The 22,293-nt window shown below is 44.3% G+C and overlaps 1 protein-coding gene across 5 annotated transcripts in view; it reads left to right on the top strand.

Moving 5' to 3' along the window:
• APOO (apolipoprotein O) overlaps positions 1–22,293 on the top strand; it is a 74,248-nt gene that overhangs the window by 33,569 nt on the left and 18,386 nt on the right. For 4 of the 5 annotated variants that reach the window (XM_009234662.4, XM_054544406.2, XM_009234664.3 and 1 more), the window contains 4 exons: positions 152–206; positions 5,914–6,009; positions 16,310–16,401; positions 18,667–18,747. In XM_009234662.4, coding sequence (XP_009232937.1) covers positions 152–206; positions 5,914–6,009; positions 16,310–16,401; positions 18,667–18,747 — 324 coding nt within the window. The remainder of the gene's footprint in view (positions 1–151; positions 207–5,913; positions 6,010–16,309; positions 16,402–18,666; positions 18,748–22,293) is intronic. The other variant, XM_054544405.2, reaches the window with a different exon arrangement.

The following is a 22,293-nucleotide window of genomic DNA, read 5'->3' as shown; positions in this document are numbered from 1 at the left end:
AAAAAGACCCAGACAGACAGTGTATCCCTTTGTTCAAAAAGCGTTAATAACATGATAATTTATTCAGTAAAAACAAGTATATTTATTCTGTTAACTTTCTAATCAGCAGATCCTGTGAATAGTTTCATTCAGTTTCTTTTTACCTTTTTAGGAAACGTACTCCCAAACTAAGCCCAAGATGCAAAGTTTGGTTCAATGGGGGTTAGGTAAGTCGATTTTAAATTAGGCATAATCAGCTACTTCATTAAAATTGAACTCTTTAATCAGAGTTCCATGAATGAGCTCCAAGAAATCTGTGGATTCCTTAAAATTATATGCAGAATTTTAGAGCTATGTGGATTTTTCTGGGAAGAGGAGCTGTTGTTTTCATCAGATTTCAGGCAACTAGTGTCCCCAAATAGTCAGGTAAGTCTCTTCAAGATCGTTAGGATTCTTGGGCTAGCAAGTACAGATACACTGCTTTAAAAAAAAAAAATCTCATTTCCAGGTGCAGTGTAATACACCATACTAATTCATCAATAGATTTTCTGAATCGGAATAGCTCATTTGCATTGCAATTAATACATGCTCTAGAAGTTTTGAAGCAGGAAGGAGCTGAGCTGGTACTCCTGTGAAAGGTCTTACTGCATAATTGATAGTGTTCTTACATTTTTTTTCATTTGGTTTTATTTTCCTTGATTATTTTTCAGTTGTGGGCCACTTATCACATACACTCACAAACTGGATTCACAGTCCATGTTCTGACTAATCTTAATCAGAAACTGGTAAATTAATAAAGATACTGATCATATTTCATTCCCCTTATTGGGCATCTCGGAAACAAAATCTTGTTTTTACAAGGGTTTGTTTCCATGATAGAACAAAATAAACATGAGCACAGTTTATTTCTTTGCTAAGATCATCATGGTGTATTGATGTCCTGATATTTCTGAGACTGTCAGATAAATTTATTGTTTGAAGACAGACATAATAATGGCTGCCTACTGGTTTTTTTTTTTTTTTTTTTTTTGAGACAAAATCTCACTCTGTCACCCAGGCTAGAGTGCAGTGGCACAATCTCAGCTCACTGATACCTTTGTCTCTCAGGTTCAAGCGATTCTCCCACCTCAGCTTCCCGAGTAGCTGGGATTACAAGCGTGCGCCACCACATCCAGCTAGGTTTTGTATTTTTAGTAGAGACAGGGTTTCACTTTGTTAGCCGGGCTGGTCTCAAACTCCTGACCTCAAGTGATCTGCCCACCTCGGCCCAAAATATTGGGATTACAGGCGTGAGCCACCGTACCCGGCCCCCTACTGGTTCTTTAAATTATTAAGGCATGTTAGTAAGTAACATCTTAATTTTATTAATTTCATAAACACTTATTTAAGACTTACATGTCAGGTACTATTCTAAGTGCTTTACAAATACCAATTTATTGGGGGTGGAGTGAGGATGGTTAATGAGTATAAAAATATAGTTAGAATGAATAAGACCTAGTATTTGATAGCACAGTAGGGTGACTGCAGTCAATAATACTTTATTGTACATTTTATTTTTTATTATTTTATTTATTTTTTATTTTTTTGAGACAGATTCTCGCTTTGTTGCCCAGGCTGGAGTGCAGTGGCGCTATCTTGGCTCACTGCAACCTCCGCCTCCCAGGTTCAAGCAATTCTCCTGTCTCAGCCTCCCGAGTAGCTGGGACTACAGGCACACGCCACCACGCCCAGCCTATTTTTTGTATTTTTAGTAGAGACGGGTTTCACCATATTGGTCAGGCTGATATCGAACTCCTGACCTCAGGCGATCCACCGACCTTGGCCCCCCAAAGTGCTGGGATTACAGGTGTGAGCCGCCGCGCCTGGCTTATTGTACTTTTTAAATAACTAAAAAAGCTATACTCTTTTAGGTATTGTAAATAAACTGAAAGAGTATAATTGGGATGCTTGCAACACAAAGAAAAATGATAAATACTTGAGGTAAAGGATCCTTCATTTACCCTGATGTGATTATTATGCATTGTATGCCTGAACCAAAATACCTCATTTACCCCGTAAATATATACACCTACTATGTACCCACAAAAATTTGATATATATATATAAGTTCTCATAACTAGCTGACAGATACCTTATTATCTTCATTTTTATCCGAGGAAACTAGAGAACTCCTGATATAGTCTTTTATCTGTCCATGTGTGGCTGAGAGGTCTCTTGTTTAAATTTTTCTGAGACAGGATCTTGCTCTGTCATCCAGGCTGGAATGCAGTGGCGTGATCATAGCTCACTGCAGCCTCGACCTCCTGGGCTCAAGCAATCCTCCCAGCTCAGCCTCCCGAGTAGCTAGGATTACAGGCATGTGCCATCACATTTTTTCCATTTTTTGTAGAGACAGGGTCGCACTTTGTTGCCCAGACTCTGTACAGTCTTAAAACATATCTTCTTTCCCCTTTCTTTGTGATTTACCCACTTTGGCCCAGCTCACCAGAGCCATCTGGGTGTCCCTCTGTCAACTGCTCTGTGTACACATCTAGAATTGAGCAACACTGGGCTAGTAGGCAAAAATAAAGGGAAGTAAAAAATTGCCTCAAATGACCCAGACTAGAGGATGGAAAGTAAAAACTAGGCTAAAGGCAAAATAAGTAACAGGCCAGACAGTAATTAATGCAAACATAATACAAGTCCTATAGTAGTATTTAAAATGATCACATTTCCCAAAGAACTCAGGAAAAGGAAAACTGGCATGTATCTGGTATTACTTAGGGGACAGAATTACTGAGTTTTCCAGTTTATTAGTTCAGTTCTGTATATATTTTTTAAGTCACCATTCTGCCAGGCCCTGAAAATTGAGATTGGTTAAGACAGTGGTCACAACCACTGAGATGGATGTAATATATTATTCAGTACTAGTGCAAATACAGAGATAATCACAGACCATTATTGAAGGTACAGAGGAAGGAGATTAGTTTAATCGAAATCAAGGAGGTGGGAGCAGTCAGGGAAGGACTTCTGAAGTGAATCTTGAAGGAGCAGTGTTAGCCACTCCAAAATGTGGAGGTGGGACTGCTGGAAGCAGGCATTGCACACTGGGCACAGCATGATCAGGCTTAGAGGTGTGACTTGGTATTGGATGTTTCAGGAACCCTAAGTAGATAGGGAGTGCTGAAGATGAGATTGAGAAGGAGACATGAGGGCTTTGTGTAAGTCATGACCTAGCTAAAATTCATTTGTTAATTCATCCAGTATTTTTTTTTTTTTTTGAGACGGAGTCTTGCTGTGTTGCACAGGCTGGAGTGCAGTGGCGCGGTCTCGCCTCACTGCAAGCTCCACCTCCTGGGTTCACGCCATTCTCCTGGCTCAGCCTACCGAGTAGCTGGGACTACAGGCGCCTGCCACCGCGCCTGGCTAATTTTTTTTTTTTTTTGGTATTTTTAGTAGAGACAGGGTTTCACCATGTTAGCCAGGATGGAATTCATCCAGTATTTATCAACTCCTGGCAGTGTGATTTTTGTTTTTTTGTTTTTTTGTTTTTTGAGACAGAGTCTCGCTCTATTGCCCAGGCTGGAGTGCAATGGTGTGATCTCGGCTCACTGCAACCTCTCCCTCCCAGGTTCAAGCGATTCTCCTGCCTCAGCCTCCTGGGTAGCTAGGATTACAGGCATACGCCACCACGCCTGGCTAATTTTTGTATTTTTGGTAGAGACGGGGTTTCTCCATGTTGGTCAAGCTGGTCTCGAACTCCTGACCTTGTGATCTGCCCGCATCGGCCTCCCAAAGTGCTGGGATTACAGGCGTGAGCCACTGCGCCTGGCCTGTTTTTGTTTTTGTTTGGAGACAGGGTCTCACTTAGTCACCTAGGCTGGAGTGTAGTGGCATGATCATAGCTCACTGCAGCCTTGACTTCCTGGACTCAAGCAATCCTCCCACCTCAGCCTCCCAAGTAGCTGGAACCACAGACATGCATCACCACACCCAGCTATTTTTTTTTTAAGTTTTTGTAGAGACAGGGTTTCGCCATGTTGCCCAGGCTGTTCTTGAACTCCTGGACTCAAGCAGTCCTCCCACCTTGGCCTCCCAAAGTGCTGGGATTACAGGCGTGAACCACCACACCCAACCATCATTCTTAATAAATATCTATTGAATGAACATCCATTATTATCACTGAGGGAAGATAACACAGATGTGTAAGCAATCTATCATTAAGGAGCTTACATTCTCCTTGGGGAGACACCAGATACACACCTGAATAATTAAACACAGGGTACTATAGGATTAGGTACCAAGTGATGGTACAGAGAATAAATATGATGGAACTTCAGAGGAGGGAGAGAGGTATGGACTGATGAGCTTAGGAAAGGCTTTTGTGTGGAAGTAGGACTCAACTTGGCTTTTATGAGGTGGGATTGGCTCAATGGAGAGGAGACGAGGCATTATGTGAATGAAGTCAGAAGGCATGTTCAGGCATGATGAATAGGTTCACATGTTGTATTTATTTTTATTCTATCACCATCAACGGCGATCAACAGTGGCTATTTCCTGAGTGAAATTATAAGTTTCCTTTATTATCCAAATTTATTCTGTTCTTCAGTTCGAATAATGAGTTCAGATGGCAAAGGATATGTTCGAATAATGAGTTCAGATGGCAAAGGATACTTATTTTTCTGAGTCTAATGTATTTGATTTCTTTTTTTTTTCTTTTGAGAAGGAGTCTCGCTCTGTCGTCCAGGCTGGAGTGCAGTGGCGCGATCTTGGCTCACTGCAACCTCCACCTCTCAGGTTCAAATGATTCTCCTGCCTCAGCCTCCTGAGTAGCTGGGATTACAGGCGCGTGCCACCAGGCCCAGCTAATTTTTTTGTATTTTTAGTAGAGATGGGGTTTTACCATGTTGGTCAGGCTGGTCTCGAACTCCTGACCTCGTGATCCGCCCGCCTCAGCCTCCCAAAGTGCTGGGATTACAGGAGTGAGCCACTGCACCCGGCCTTCCTTTTTTTTTTTTTTTTTTTTTTAAGAGGCTGTGTCTTGCTCTGTGGCTCAGGCTGTCAGGCTGGAGTGCAGTGGCGCAATCCTAGCTCACTGCAGCCTTGAACTCCTGGGCTCAAATGATTCTTCTGCCTTAGCCTTGAAAAGTGCTGAGTTTATAGGAATGAGCCACCACACACAGCTTGTGTTTGGTTCCTGAGTTTCAGAGAGCAAGCAGCAAAGCTTCAGATAGCAATAGATCTAGCCAAAGATTTATCCAAATCTATTCTGTTTTTGTGTTCCCATAACAAGAGTTTGAATAGCGAAGGATCCCTGTATTTGTATTCCTCCCTGTGCAAATTGCTGATTCAGATCTGTTGCTTTCAGGAATATGAAAGTAATTTAACATTTACTTCATTGTCAGTAGGTTGTTGGACCAAAGGTACTTGAAAATTGGACACTTGCAGCCGGGCGCAGTGGCTCACACCTGTAATCCCAGCACTTTGGGAGGCTGAGGCGGGTAGATCACCTGAGGTCAGGAGTTCGAGACCAGCCTGGCCAACATGGTGAAACCCCATCTCTACTAAAAATACCCCATGGGCGTGGTGGCAGGCGCTTGTAATCCCAGCTACTTGGGAGGCTGAGGCAGGAGAATTGCTTGAACCCGGGAGGCAGAGGTTGCAGTGAGCCGAGATCATGCCATTGCACACCAGCCTGGGCGACAAGAGCAAAACTGCATCTCAAAAAAAAAAAAGAAAGAAAAGAAAATTGGACACTTGCTATGTGAATAGTAAATCTTGTTTATATGTCATATAAAAAGAATATGTTGAAGAGAAGTATAGTAGCAGGATGCAGAGAATATGTGGTTTGAAAAGCACTTGATACTATATATACATATTATATACTGTATAAGACTTTTTTGGTTTTTTAATGAGAAATTTATGGAACTGCTTCCTGGTCTAATTCTATTGTAGACAGCTATGACTATCTCCAAAATGCACCTCCTGGATTTTTTCCGAGACTTGGTGTTATTGGTTTTGCTGGCCTTATTGGACTCCTTTTGGCTAGAGGTAGGTGCAATTTTGTGGGTTTAACAGTCAGCTCATAAAGCAGAGATAGAATATGTGTTTCATTCTTTCCCTTCATTTACCAGGTTTCAGAATAACGAGTTGGTTCCTAAATATGGCTTTCTTAATGTATAATTGATATGGTTATCATATTTGATTTTAAACATAAATAGAAATTGTATACTCTTGGTAAAAAAAAAAAAAGAAGTTATCCTTTATAGGCATGTTTACTTGATCAAATCTCTGTTGTTCTTTGGTACAGAAAGAGTGAAATTTTAAAGTCTTTCACACCTGAGAAATCAACTGTTTCTAAACGTTTCACTATTAAGATCAAGCTATATTAATCACAGTAAATAGAGCAGTGATTTAATAGAGATTTTATTACCTTCTTGATTTGTCATGCCTTCAGTCAGTGATGACAAAAACTTTAAAAATGCTTTAAATGCTAACAAATGTCAACTTAAAAATATTACTATACTGCTAGATTATAAAATATCTGTAGGAAATAAAGGCTGATAAAATACTTTGCTATGATGAGATGAATTGGTTATGAACTACTTGAAGTTTCACTAGTTGGAAACTAAATGTTTATGATATAAAATTCTGACATTACCATCATTCCTAATGAAGAAAGTTTATGAACCCTGTAATCAGACCCCCATAAAAGGGAACCATAGAGACTAGTTTGGTCCCTGTATTAGTTTGTTTTGCATTGCTATAAAGGAATATCTGAGGCTGGGTAATTATAAAGAAAAGAGATGCCGGACGCAGTGGCTCATGCCTGTAATCCCAGCACTTTGGGAGGCCAAGGCAGGTGGATCACAAGGTCAGGAGATCGAGACCATCCTGGCTAACATGGTGAAACCCCATCTCTACTAAAAATGCAAAAAATTAGTCGGGCGTGGTGGCAGGTGTCTGTAGTCCCAGCTACTCGGGAGGCTGAGGCAGGAGAATGGTGTGAACCTGGGAGGTGGGGCTTGCAGTGAGCCGAGTTCAAGCCACTGCACTTCAGCCTGGGCGACAGTGCGAGACTCTGTCTCAAAAGAAAAAAAAAAAAAAGAGGTTTATTTGGCTCATGGTTCTGCAAGCTGTACAAGAAGCGTGGCATCAGCATCTATTTCTGTCGAGGGTTTCAGAAAGCTTCCAATCGTGGTGGAAGGCAAAGGGGGAGCAGGCGCGTCACATGGTGAGAGAGGGAGCTAGAGAGATGCCAGGCTCTTTTAAACAACCAGCCCTCGTGTGAACTAATAGAGTGAGAAATTACTCATTACCACAGGGAGGGGACCAAGCCATTCATGAGGGATCCACCCCCATGACCCAAACACCTCCCAGCGTGGGGGTTCACATTTCAACATGAGATTTAAAGGGGACAATCATTCAAACTGTATCAGTCCTGTTCCTCCAATTTTAAAAATCTTCCCTCTACATGCAATAGCTGTTACTTTAGTTTAGTTTAGTTTAGTTTAGTTTAGTTTAGTTTAAGTTTAGTTTGGTTTAGGTTTAGGTTTAGTTTAGTCTAGTCTAGTCTAGTCTAGTCTAGTCTAGTCCAGTCCAGTCCAGTCCAGTCCAGTCCAGTCCAGTCCAGTCTAGTTTGAGATAGAGTCTCGCTCTGTCGCCCAGGCTGGAGTGCAGTGGCACAATCTCGGCTCACTGCACCCTCCGCCTCTTGGGTTCAAGTGATTCTCCTGCCTCAGCCTCCCAAATAGCTGGGATTATAGATGTGCACCACCATGCCCAACTAAATTTTGTATTTTTAGTAGAGATGGGGTTTCACCATGTTGGCCAGGCTGGTCTCCAGCTCCTGACCTCAAGTGATCGGCCTGCCTCGGTGTCCCAAAGTGCTGGGATTACAGGTGTGAGCCACTACACCTGGCCTTATTTTATATTTTTTAATTGATTTCTTTTTTGAGACAGGGTCTCACTCTATCACCCAGGCTGGAGTGAAGTGGTGCGATAATAGCTCACTGCAGCCTGGACCTCCTGGGCTCAAGTGATCCTCTCACCTTAGCCTTTCAAGTAGCTGGGATTACAGGCGCCCGCCACCATGCCCAGGTAATTTTTGTATTTTTAGTAGAGATGGAGTTTCGCTATGTTGCCCAGGCTGGTCTTGAACTCCTGAACTCAAGTCATCCACCTCCCTTGGTGTCCCCCAAAGTGCTGGGATTATAGGCATGAGCTGCCACGCCCGGCTAATGGCTGTTATTTTTGAATCTGGAGGGTAGATACTGCCCTGGTGGCACTACCAGCTCACCTGTGGAAGCAACTCATGTCACAGTCTTTGTGCCCTCCTCCCATCTCATGCAGAATATGTCAGAATTAAATTTCCAGCTTATTTTTTGTAATCAGCTTATGAACCAACATTTTTCCCTAAACTTCTTTCACCTCATTTCTTGCAAAGCTGTTCAGAAGAGCATTCGGTCTTATTTAGATAGCATTTGAGATTGATGAACATCCCAAGGCCAGGGTGTTGGGATTTCAGCTATTGTTAGGGAGATAGGTATGTAGAAGTGAGTGAGAGCAGCTTCCCCCTCCCTCTCCTGGTTAGAGCATGTGGGAAAGTCTTCCAGGTCCAAAGAAAGCACTTTTTCTGTGCTGTGGGTACGTTCCTACAGTGCTGAGAGTTTGTCCCCGGAACATCCACTAGGGTGACCATCCTAAGGAGGATTGGAGATGGTGCTCTCCTGGGCAGAGCAGCAGCATGAGGACATCTGCTACAGTGGGTCCTAGTCCTCTGATTTTGTTTGTTCGTTCTATCTCTTTTCTTCCTTTTCCTGGGGAGAGCTTGGTAGTATTAAAATAATTTGACACCTTAATTCTTTTTCACAAATATTCACACAGGCATGCACACACACATGTGCAATAGCAGGTCTCTTCTCCTGAGCGTTGGGTATAGAAAGGCCTGAGGTGAGCAGCATCAGAGGGGTTCACCAAGCAGGATGAGTGGGGTGGTAGGGATGTCTGTGGGTAGCCAGAATGGTTTGCAGGCCCCTCCAGGTGGATGGGCCCCTTTGAGGGCAGCAGCAGAATGGGTGGGTGCACAAGGTCCCTCTTGATAGGGGTTTCTTTTTTTGTTTTTTTTGTTTTTTTTTTTTTTGAGAAAGTCTTGCTCTGTCACCCAGACTGGAGTGCAGTGGCACCATCTCAGGCTCACTGCAACCCTGCCTCCTGGGTTCAGGTGATTCTCCTGCCTCAGCCTCCCGAGTAGCTGGGACTACAGGCGTGCACCACCATGCCCAGCTAATTTTTGTATTTTTAGTAGACACGAGGTTTCACCATGTTGCCCAAGCTGGTCTCGAACTCCTGATCTCAAGTGATCCTCCCACCTTGGCCTCCCAAAGTGCTGGGATCATAGTTGTGAGCCACTGTGCCTGGCCTGGTGGGGTTTCTTGAGCGTATCTTCTAAGGTAGTCTGCTTCAGTTGTTGAGGATTGCCACGACTGCGGTCGTGACAAGAGGCTCTCAGAGAGGTGAATGGATGTCCATTCAGAGGAAGTGGGCCCAGCCAGACCACTCCAAGATGACACGTGGTTGTTGACACTATTGTTGCCTTCTGGTGGCTCTCCCCAGCATTGGCACCAGTGGTTCCCCCCGCCCCTGGCAGTGCTGATAGTGACAACCCGTACCACTGGCCTCTTGGGAGATGTGGACATGGAGGTAGGGGCAGGGCAGTATGATTACACCTCCTTCCTGAAGTTCTGGGGTCCCCAGCTCATTGTGTGAACCAGCAGGAGCTGGAGGCCCGAGAGCTGCCACTTCTTGGCTCTCCCTGGAGAACTGAGAAATGACTGAGTGGCAGGTTGGCTGCTCTTTCCCTGGTCCTCACTTGGGTGAGCTGCTTCAAGTGGATGGGGGCAGGGGAGGGGCCATATGCAGGGGTATCACAGGCTTTTCTCTTCTAGGATAATTATACCCTTTCAATTCATGCAGTAGGATCAGGAGAGAAACAGTAAATCATTAATAGTCTAGGTTGATAACATTTGTATTCTCTTCAGCAATCCTAGTCCCGTCTTTGGGGATTTCTCTGTTTAAAGTTTTAAAGGCAATGAACAGCACTTACATGATTAGAACTGTTTAAGGATTAATGTACACATTCTGGTGGGGTACAGTGGCTCACACCTGTAATCCCAGCACTTCGGAAGGCCAAGGCGGATGTATCACCTGAGGTCAGGAGTTCAAGATCAGCCTGGCCAACATGGTGAAACCCCATCTCTACTAAAAATACAAACATTAGCCAGGCGTGGTGGCGGGCACCTGTAATCCCAGCTGCTTGGGAGGCGAAAGCAGGAGAATCACTTGAACCCGTGAGGCAGAGGTTGCAGCAAGCCGAGATCACACCACTGCACTCCAGCCTGAGCAACAGAGCGAGACCCCATCTCAAAACAAACAAACAAACAAATCAGCTGGGTATGGTGGCTAACACCTGTAATCCCAGCACTTTGGGAGGCTGAGGTGGGTGGATCACCTGAGGTCAGGAGTTCGAGACCAGACTGACCAACGTAGTGAAACCCTGTGTGTACTAAAAATACAAAATTATTTGGGCATGGTGGTGCATGCCTGTAATCCCAGATTCTTGGGAGGCTGAGGCAGGAGAATCACTTGAACCCAGGAGGTGGAGATTGCAGTGAGTCGAGATCGCACCATTGCACTCCAGCCTGGGCAGCAAGAGCGAAACTCCATCTCAAAAAAAAAAAAAAAAATCAGTAACACACACATTCTGCTAGCATCTATATGGGTCCCATGGCAAAAAACACTATGCGTCTTAGTGGAGTCAAGGCCATGTGTATTCTCTAGTTTCATCCTCTACTGGTTTTTTTTAACCTCATTCTCAGGTTTCTCCAAGCTCTGTGTCCTGCTGTCTCTTCTGTCCATTTCCCTTGCTCCACAGCTCTATATCCTCCTACAATCTGGCCTGAGACTTCAACACAGTTCTTGTTTTGGGACTGGTCTTCTTCACACTTTCTTGGGTTTAAGCCCCCTTTTCCTGGGTTCCATGTCATCTTCTCCTTGGTTTACTCTGCCATGCTGTTGAACTACATGCTTAAGTCACTTTCAAAAAAGCGTATGTTGGAGGTAAACTTCCCAAGACCTTCCATGTCTGAAAATCACTTTCTGCCCTCATACCATGTGATAGTTTGGTTGGGCACCGAATTTGTTTGCCATCAAAACTTTCAAAGCCATGTATTCTAGCATCTGGCATTGCAGATGTGAGAGTCAGTAGCCAGTCTGGATATTTGCTGCTTCTGAACAGGTGATACATTTTTTTTTTTCTTCCTGGAAGCTTTGAAGATCTTCTGTGAATCTTTAGTGTTCTGAATTTCTTTGGTGCTGTGACTAGATAGAGGTCTTTTTTTTGAGACAGAGTCTCACTCTCTCACCCAGGCTGGAGTGCAGTGTCACAATCTCCACTCACTGCAACCTCCTCCACCTCTGGGCTCAAGTGAGTCTCATGCCTCAGTCTCCCAATTAGCTGGGATTACAGGCATGCACCACCACGCCTGGCTAATTTTTGTGGTTTTAGTAGAGATAGGGTTTCACCATGTTGACCAGGCTGGTCTTGAACTCCTGACCTCCAGTGATCCACCCGCCTCAGCTTCCCAAAGTGCTGGGATTACAGGCATGAGCCACCATGCCCGGCCTTAGATATAGGTGTTTTCATTCTTGCCCAAACAATATGGCAGCTTGCAGCATCCAGCTGAAGGAAAATATCTTCTTTTCCTCCCTCTCTCCCTCCTTCTCCCTTGCCTTCCCTCCCCTTCCTCCCTCCCTCCCCTTCCCTCCTTCTCCCTCCCCTTCCCTCCCGCCCCTCCCTCCTTCTCCCTTCCCTTCCCTCCTTCTTCCTTCCCGTCTCGTCCCGTCCCTTTCTCTTCTCTTCTCTTCTCTTCTCTTCTCTTCTCTTTTCTTTTCTTTCTGAGAGATGGTCTCACTCTGTCACCCAGGTTGTAGTGCAGTGGCATGATCAAGGCTCACTGCAGTTTTGACCTCCCCAGGCTCAAGCAATCCTCCCATCTCAGCCTCCTGAGTAGCTGCGACTATAGGCATGCACCACCACGCCTGACTAATTTTTGTATTTTTTGTGGAGACCGGGTGTCACCATGTTGCCCAGGCTGGTCTCAAACTCCTGAGCTCAAGCAGTCTTCCTTCTTCAGCCTCCCAAAGCGCTAGGATTACAGGCATGAGCCACTGCGCCCAGCCTATCTTGTGTATCTTTGAAAATTTACTCTCATTCTTTTTCCTTCCTCAACTCATTAATTAGCAATTGAGTTATTTAAAAGGACCCTACGTGTCTCTTATATTTTCTTGATTATTTTATTTTGTTCCTTTTGAATTTTTTTTGCTTTGGTCATTTCCAAGAGCTCCTTCCTGTTCTTTGAATGTTCTTTTTTTCATAGAATTATTTTTTTCTTTTAATGTAGTAGCTTTTAAAATTTATTTGATGATACTTAGTAATAGGTTTAGTTTTGTTTTGAAGTTCTTCTGTTTCCTGTGGGGCCTTTTTTTTTTTCTTTGTGCTTATCTTGGTCTTTCTCCTTTATGTTTCAGGCTTTCCACAAATGACTGGTGATTCTTGGTTACCCAGTTATGTTTCAAAGTGAGGCAGCTGAAATGCTAATAAGAACTCTTTCACCTGTAATCCCAGCACTTTGGGAGGCTGAGGCAGGTGGATCACCTGAGGTCAGGAGTTCAAGACCAGCCTGGCCAACATGGCAAAACCCCATCTCTACTAAAAATACAAAAAATAGCCGGGTGTGGTGGAGGATGTCTGTAATCCCAGCTACTCAGGAGGCTGTGGCTGGAGAATCGCTTGAACCCAGGAGGTGGAGGTTGCAGTGAGCTGAGATCACGCCATTGCACTCCAATCTGAGCAACAGAGCAAAACTCCGTCTTGGAAGAAAAAAAAAAAAAAAGAACTCCCTGTCCATATGTGGGGCCCACTGACAGGCAGGTTCTACCTTGGGGGAGCTGGGCAGGAAGCGACCATATACAAGGGTGCACCCAGGGCCAGTGTGAGGAGGGCTTTTCTCTCAGGCACTGACATACTCACCCCTCCCAGCTCTCTTGGTTCTCAGCAGGAAATCCATGGTGTTTCTTTAGTGATACCCTGCCCCCACTGTTTTAACTCTTTTTTTTTTTTTTTGAGACAGGATCTTGCTTTATCACCCAGTGTGTTAGGCCATTCTTGCATTGCTATAACCTAACACTGGGTAATTTATAAAGAAAAGAGATTTAGTTGGCTCACAGTTCTGCAGGCTGTACAGGAAGCATGGCACCAGCATCTCCTCGGCTTCTGGTGAGGCCTTGGGCTGCTTGCAATCATGGTGGAAGGCAAAGGGGGAGCTGGTGTCTCACATGGCAAGAGTGCGAGCAAGAGAAAGAGGTGGGGGAGGTGTCACACATTTTTAAACAACCAGATCTCAAGAGAGCTCACTGTTGCACAAGGACAGCACCAAGGGAATGGTGTTAAACCATCTGTGAGAAATCCACCTTCACGATCCAGTCACGTCCCACCAGGCCCCACCTCCAACATTGGGGATTACAATTTAACATGAGATTCAGAGAGAACAACATCCAAATTATCACTCAGGCTGGAGTGCAGTGGCATAGACACGGGTCACAGTAGCCTTGAACTCCTGGGCTCAAGCAATCCTCCAGCCTCAGCCTCCTGAGTAGCTAGGACCACAGGCACACGCCACCACACCTTACTAATTTTTAAATTTTTTGTAGAGATGTGGTCTCCCTAAGTTGCCCAGGCTGGTCTCAAACTCCTAGGCTCAATCAGTCCTCCCACCTCAGCCTCCCAAAGTGCTGGGATTACAGGTGTGAGCCACTGCATCAGGCTCACTTTTTTTTTTTTTTTTTTTTTTTTAAAGGAGTAGAGATGGGGGGCTGGGCATACTGGCTCATGCCTGTAATCCCAGCACTTTGGGAGGCTGAGGCAGGTGGATTGCTTGAGCTCAGGAGTTCAAGACCAGCCTGGGCAACATGAGGAAACCCTGTGTCTACAAAAACTACAAAAAAAAAAAAATTAGCCAGGCATGATGGCTTGCACCTCTAGTCTCACGTACTTGAGGGGCTGAGGCAGGAAGATAGTTTGAACCTGGGAGGTCGAGGCTGCAGTGAGCCATGATTGTGCCACTGCACTCCAGCCTGGGAGACTGAGTGAGGCCCTCTCTCAACAGAAAAAAAAGAAATGGAGACGGAGTCTCGCTATGTTACTCCAGCTGGTCTCAATTCCTGGCCTCAAGCAATCCTTATGCCTCGACCTCCCCAAGTGCTAGGATTACAGGTGTGAGCCACCACACCCAGTAACCCTGGTTTACTGGGTTTTTTAACATTTTGACCTGGTGTGACTTCCTGGCCAGTGGTAGTTTTGTACTGGGATGGCATAGGGGAAGGAAAGGCCGTGCTGGTCCATGCATCGGACTTGCGTTTGTCCTGTCCCCTTGTCTCGCTCCCTGGTTGCCATCTCCACTCCCCACAGTACCTGCCGTCTCTGGATCTGGAATCTCCCTGGGGCTGCCTGGGACAGATCTGCTCCCTCTGAGGCCGCACTCCTCCTCAAGATTTCAAGATTTCAAGGCAGTGTGTCCTCTTATTTCCGTTCACTCTCCATTTTCTGAAAATTGATTGACACTTCCTGTCTGCTAGTGGCCCTTCCACACATTTTCTCTTCATTGTGGGTTTATTAATGTTTTTTCTTACTGTTTTTTTAACGGGGTTGCAGAAAGGGGAGAAGAAAAACGCTTGTGTTTAGTATTTAAATAGGAAGCCAGATTGCTATAAAAGAACATAAACCCTAGAAACCAAAATACTCATTTGTTTGTTTTTAAAACAATCTTTTTTTTCTGCTCTCTTAGGGAAAAAAAGGTGTTCTCTTGAAAACACTTGGTGTTGAGTGAAAGAAGCCAGTCACAAAGGACCATATATTTACTGCATGATTCCATTTATATGAAATATCCAGAGGGCCGGGTGCAGCAGCTTACACCTGTAATCCCAGCACTTTGGGAGGCCGTGGCGGGTGGATCACCTGAGGTCAAGAGTTCGAGACCAGCCTGGCCAACATGGCAAAACCCCATGCCTACTAAAAATACAAAATTAGCCAGGCATGGTGGCGTGTGCCTGTAACCCCAGCTACTCGAGAGGCTGAGGCAGGAGAATTGCCTGAACCCGAGAGGCAGAGGTTGCAGTGAGCCAAGATTGCTCCATTGTACTCCAGCCTGGGTGACAAGAGCAAAACTCTGTCTCAAAAAAAAAAAAAAAAAGAAATATCCAGAGTAGGCAAACACATAGAGATAGAAAGTAGATCAGTGGTTGCCTAGGGCTGGACGGTACAGGGGAGTTGAGGAGTGACTGCTAATGGGTTTCTTTTGGTGATTATGAAAAAGCTCTAAAATTAATTGTAATGATGGTTACATACCTCTGTCAATATACTAAAAGCCATTGAGCTGTACTTTAAATGGGTGAACATGAATTTTATCTCAATAAAGCTGTGCAAAAGCATTTTGGTGCACGTGACTTTATTTGGCACATTCTTTCAGTTTAGGGTTTAGGACCAAAGAAATCTTATTCAGTGGTGGGTTATTTTGGTTTTGTTGTTTGGGTTTCCTTTTTTTTTTTTTTTTTTTTTTTTTTTTGAGATGGAGTCTCGCTCTGTCGCCCAGGCTGGAGTGCAGTGGCACAATATCGGCTCACTGCAAGCTCCGCCTCCCGGGTTCAGGCCATTCTCCTGCCTCAGCCTCCTGAGTAGCTGGGACTACAGGCGCCCGCCACCACACCCGGCTAATTTTTTGTATTTTTAGTAGAGACAGGGTTTCACTGTGTTAGCCAGGATGTTCTTGATCTCCTGACCTTGTGATCCACCCACCTTGGCCTCCCAAAGTGCTGGGATTACAGGCGTGAGCCACCAAGCCTGGCCGTTGTTTGGGTTTCTTAAGAGACACGGTCTTGCTCTGTCACCCAGGCTGGAGTTTAGAGGTGTGATCATAGCTCATTGTAACCTCGAACTCCTGGGATCAAGGAATCCTCCCACCTCAGCCTCCCAAGTAGCTAGGACTATAGGCACACGCTACCATGCCTGGCTAATTTTTTTATTTTAATTTTTGTAGAGACAGGATCTGACTATGTTGCCCAGGCTGGTGTCAAACTCCTGGCCTCAAGTGATTCTCCCGCCTTGGCCTCCCAAAGCTTTTGGATTACAGGCTTGAGCCACTGTGCCTGGCCTTGTTCCGTATTAAATGGATAAGGTAAATTGTGATGGAGAGGATAATGAATCATCTGATGGCATGTACAACCTTTTATTTATTAGGTTCAAAAATAAAGAAACTAGTGTATCCGCCTGGTTTCATGGGATTAGCTGCCTCCCTCTATTATCCACAACAAGCCATCGTGTTTGCCCAGGTAAGAGAGACTCTGTAATCTATGATGTCCCTCATTCTTGTTTGTGTGTGTATGAGTCTGATGCTTAATTTTATTTTATTTTGCAGTTCTTATAACACCAGACTAAAATTTGTTTGTACATATAGATGAATACAGCAAATTTAAATGATTTTTCTCCACTCTATGCCTCAGTTCTGGCCCTCCTTCCGGTAATGCCAGTGTTCACAGAATTTGAACACCAATTTGCATGATTGTTTGAATATTCATCAGCAAAAATTTAGTATACATTTTTTGTATACTTACATGGAAGTCTAGAGACTCAAATTCCAAAGCTGATAATTATGGGTCACTCAGTTTATGCATGTCCGGTCACAACCTGCTCTCGTTGGTATTGTAGACACAGACTGCTCTGACTTCCACTCCTCCCTAGTACTGGTGCCCTTGCTTTCCTTGCTGGGGACTTTGGGGACTGTAATCCCCTCTGCTGGGAGTGCCCTTTTCGGGGCTTTCAATTGGCTGCTCCTTTCTTATCCTTGAAGCCTCAGTCTTATGGTACCCTGGCAGGCAGGTTGATCACAGTGGCAGGCAACATGGATAAAGCTGTACCACCGATTCTTAAAATGTGTTACCAGACCAGAAGCAGCAGCAGCACCTGAGAACTTGTTAGAAATGCAAACTCTCAGGCCCCACCCCAGACTGACTGAATCAGAAGCTCTGGGAGTAAGGGCCAGCAGTCTGTGTTTTAGCAAGCCCTCCGGTGGTTTGTTATTAATGCCTATGGTGTTTGAGAACCACTGATGGAGACCAGTAGGTAGCCTGAAAAGGGTGATATCTGGAGTGAGTGGGACTCTAGAGATGGTGTCCCTCAGAAACTGGCAAGAACAAGGCAGGCTCTAGGTTTTGAGGTCCTGGGCAGATTGTGGACACAGGGACTTTAGTTGCTGGAACTACCACATCATATGGAAACTTAGTTCCAGGAGCAGACAGCAGTGCAGTCACCCAAATTGGACTCTGAGCCAGACTGACCTGAGACTGAGCTCCCTTGGTTGTTCATGACAGAATTGAGTCCAGAGTCCTCGACTGGGCTACAGTTGTATGTGAGAGTCCAGTGGCCCCAGCTTGGGGAGCTTGATGGCTTTGATGACAAATACCAGTACTTTCCAGCATTTGCTCAACATTGTTTGTAACAGTCTTGTAGGCAGATAGTTAATGCTTCTGTCCCTGCTCCAGCCCCAAGTCAGAAACAGTGAGTAACATCTTCCAGCCCTAGATATAAAAATAATTAAACATTATTTCAGCCTGTTATGGTTTAAGCAGTAAATGGCTAGAGTGGAGAGGGTGAACTCAGTTGCTGGTTGAGAAGCATATGTGGCTGTACCCAGAGTCGGAGTCTTTTTTTTTTTTTTAATTTCTTTCTTTTTTAACTTTTAGCTTTAGGGGTACATGTGCAGGTTTGTTATTGTAAATTGTGTGTCATGAGGGTTTAGTGTACAGATTATTTTGTTACCCAGGTAATAAGCGTAGTACCTGATGGGTAGTTTTTTGATCCTCGCCCTCTTCTCACCCTCCACCCTCAAGTAGGCCTCGGTCTCTGTTCCCTTCTTTGTGTCCCTGTGTTGTCAAGGTTTAGTTCCCAATTACAAGTAAGAACATGTGGTATTTGGTTTTCTGTTCCTATGTTAGTTCACTTAAGATAATGGCCCCCAGCTCCATCCCTGTCCCTGCAAAGGACATGAGCTCATTCTTTTTGGCTGCATAGTATTCTATGTATATAATATGTGTATAAGTACCACATTTTCTTTATCAAGTCTACCATTGGCTGGGCGTGGTGGCCTACGCCTGTAATCCCAGCACTTTGGGAGGCCGAGGTAGGTGGATCACCTGAGGCCAGGAGTTCGAGACCAGCCTGACCAACATGGTGAAACCCTGTCTCTACTAAATACAAAAAATTAGCTGGGTGTGGTGGTGCATGCCTGTAATCCCAGCTACTTGGGAGGCTGAGGCAGGAAAATTGCTTGAACCCAGGAGGCAGAGGTTGCAATGAGCCAAGATTGCGCCATTCCACTCCAGCCTGGGCAACAAGAGCAAAAACTCCATCTCAAAAAAAAAAAAAATCTACCATTGATGGGCATTTAGGCTGATTCCATGTTTTGCTATTATGCATAGTGCTATGATGAACATATGCATGCATATATCTTTGTAGTAAAATGATTTATATTCCATTATTATTCCCAATAATAGGGTTTGCTGGATCAGATGGTAAGATCTTTTCTATTTTGTTTTAAGGTCAGTGGGGAGAGATTATATGACTGGGGTTTACGAGGATATATAGTCATAGAAGATTTGTGGAAGGAGAACTTTCAAAAGGTGAGGAGCATCTTTTTCATTATCTTCCTTTTGGTTTAAATATGTGGTTTCTCTAGGGTTTTGTAAAATATTTGATAACCCTGTTGATTTATTGCTTTTTCTGTTTGCTTCTAGTTATGTCTCCAGCTCAAATTTTTCAGGTGACCTTTCTTGGTAGAGCAGTAGAACTTCTGAGCATTTGGTTATTATCAGCAGGGCCAAATAAGTGGTGACCATAAAATGCAATGCATTCCACCGTGGTCTTAGACCATATTTTCCATTATATTGTATTCCTAGTTTCCCCTAAGTGTAGCGTATTATTTAAAAGTTTTATTGAAACTGAATTCAAAGGGACTGTACTATGCCCCCAGGAAAAAGACATAATTGAGAGCCTCTTCCTCTTGGTTTTTCACTTATCATAAGTTCTGTTCTTTCCTTAGCACTGCCGTTTCTGTTTATCCCCCAGGCTTCTCAGCTCAGCTGAGGGTGTGAACCATCGTATGTTGGGGACTAGCTACCAGCTAAAGGCCACGTTCTCTGTGCTGTCTAGTACATGAGCAGCAGAGGGAAGAAGTTGTGTAATTGTAAGAACTTGTCACCTTTCATCTCTTTTAGTGGCCACATAGCTAATTAAATGTTGCCTATGTTCACTTGGAACATTCCCTTCCTCCCACTGATAAGGAAGAATGAGTAGAGAATAAGGTATCATGTCTCTACTAAGCACTCAGAGGCACAGCCAGCTAAGGAAGAATTAGACTTCTTATATTAATATACCTTCTACATCACAGATTGAAGGAAGTTCATTTTTCAATGAAAACACTTTTAAAAAAATATAAATAACTGAGCTTCAAATCATTGACAAGTTAAAAAAATACATATAAATAACTATCTCAGAATTAAAATCCAGAATTTTGAACTGGGATTTGGAAGTAACAGAATAAATTATAAGCCCTCTTTATTATTTACATAAATAATCTTCTAGTGAAATCTTAAGACTCATTTTTTGGCCAGGTGCAGTGACTCACGCCCAGCACGTTGGGAGGCCAAGGTGGGAGGATCACTTGAGCCCAGGAGTTTGAGACCAGCCTAGGCAACATAGTGAGACCCTGTCTCTCCAAAAAATAAAAAAATTAGCTGGGCATGGTGGCATACATTGGGAGGCTGAGGTGAGAGGATTGCTTGAGCCCAGAAGGTAAGGGCTAAATAGAGTGAGCCATGATTGCGCCACTGCACTCCAGCTTGAGCAACACAGTGAGGCCCTGTCTCAAAAAAAAAAAAAAAAAAAAGAAAAAGAAAAAGAAAAAACCCCACTAATTTTTATATTGGTGGTTTCTAAAGGAATTAGTCCCTCTCGAGCCTATTTAAACTAGCTCTTGAATAGGAAATTCTATACCAATATCAAGAGTCTTTTGGCAATCCCTTTTAAAGAGGAAACATTCATAGGTGTTTTTTTTATTGTTTTTTTGTTTTATTTCTCTGATATTTTCTATGGAAGCTTCCTTTCCTTTTTAAAACATTCCTTAACAAATGCGGCCAGGCGCGGTGGCTCATGCCTATAATCCCGCACTTTGGGAGGCCGAGGCGGGTGGAGCACGTGAGGTCGGGAGTTCGAGATCAGCCTGGCCAACATGATGAAACCCTGTCTCTACTAAAAAAATACAAAAATTAGCCGGGCATGGTGATGCACGTCTGTAATCCCAGCTACTCGGGAGGCTAAGGCAGGAGAATTGCTTGAACCCGGGAGGCAGAGGTTGCAGTGAGCCAAGATTGCGCCACTGCACTCTAGCCTGGGCAACAGAGCGAGACTTCATCTCAAAAAAAACGAAAAACAAAAACAAACAAACAAAAAAACAAATGCACACTAAATTTTATATGGGAAAGGAAGTAAAATATCAAGAAATCTCTACACAGCCCTAGACAGAAATGTGGAAAGTGAGACTAAAAGCCTCAACTGCGAGCCTTCTTTGTGGTGTGACTGCAGACTGAAGCACACCAAAGCCAGAGGGAGTCCCCCAGGCTCCCCGGAGTGCTCACTGTGGTGTCTGTGCAGACACACACGCACACCAAAGCTAAAAGGCTGCGGGAGCCTCTGGCTTGGAAACAGCATTCTCTGACTGTGCTAAGAATTCAGCCCAGTGCAGAAGCAGCTGGACTGTGGTTAGAATACCAGTTAAGCAGGCCAGCATTTTCTGGTAATTTGAAAACATTAGATATTAAAGCTACCCAAATTTATATGCAGATCTTTTTAGAGTGATGTCATAAAGATTTTTAATTAGCTCATGGTTGGTTTGCATTTCTCTCTCTCTGTATAAACCCTTGCCGCCTTCAGAGTCATTGAGAACTTAAGGCTTTCTCCTGTTTGTTACTCTCCAAGCATAATTTTACTGACAGCTGTCTGTTCTCGATAGAAGGTAATAAAATCAGGGCCAGGCACAGTGGCTCATGCCTGTAATCCCAGCACTTTGGGAGGCTGAGGCAGGCAAATCGCTTTGAGCCTAGGTGTTCGAGACCAGCTTGGGCAATATGGCAAAACCCTGTCTCTACAAAAACTACCAAAAAAAAACCATAATTAACCAGGTGTGGTGGCATGCACCTGTAGTCCCATCTACTTGGGAGGCTGAGGCAGGAGAATCTCATGAGCCCAGGAGGTGGAGTTTGTGGTGAGCCATGTTCACCCCACTGCACTCCAGCCTGGTGAATGGGGGTGAAACCCTGTATCAAAAACAAACAAACAAAAAAACAAACCAAAAAAACGGTCGGGCTCGGTGGCTCATGCCTGTAATCCCAGAATTTTGGGAGGCTGAGGTGGGCGGATCACAAGGTCAGGAGATCGAGACCATCCTGGCTAACACAGTGAAACCCCATCTCTACTAAAAATACAAAAAATTAATGTTGACTGCATTTAAATATTTATTACAAGTTTTAAAGGAAAAATAGAAGGCCCTATTAATTCAAAATTCAATATTCTTAGATTTCAGGAATTACTTGATATAATGAAGTGGCATTGTTTTTTGTTGATCTTGCTTCACCCCCCACTTTAGATTTCATGGGCTTCAGGGGGGTTTTTGTTTTTTATTTTTTGGTTTATTTATTTGTTTTTGAGATGGAATCTTGCTCTGTTGCCCAGGCTGGAGTGCAGTGGCACGATCTCGGCTTACTGCAACCTCCACCTCCTGGGTTCAAGCCATTCTCCTGTCTCAGCCTCACGAGTAGCTGGGATTACAGGTACATAGCACCACGCCTGGCTAATTTTCAATAGAGACGGGGTTTAGTATTTTTAGTAGAGACAGGGTTTCACCATGTTGTCCAGGATGGTCTTGATCTCCTGACCTCGTGATCTGCCCACCTCGGCCGCCCAAAGTGCTGGGATTACAGGCGTGAGCCACCGTGCCCAGCCAATTGTTTGTATTCTAATCATGTAACAGATGTACTGGCTTTTGGTTGTACATAGTCAGAGAAACTGTGGACATTATGTTTAAAACAGGGTGCTGGCCAGGTGTGGTGGCTCACGCCTGTAATCCCAGCACTTTGGGATGTGGAGACGGGTGGATCACTTGAGCCCAGAAG

Source organism: Pongo abelii, chromosome X, assembly GCF_028885655.2.
Source record: "Pongo abelii isolate AG06213 chromosome X, NHGRI_mPonAbe1-v2.0_pri, whole genome shotgun sequence".
NCBI lineage: Eukaryota > Metazoa > Chordata > Mammalia > Primates > Hominidae > Pongo > Pongo abelii.
Note: the sequence above shows the minus strand (reverse complement) of the source record. Positions and strands in the feature narration are given on the sequence as shown.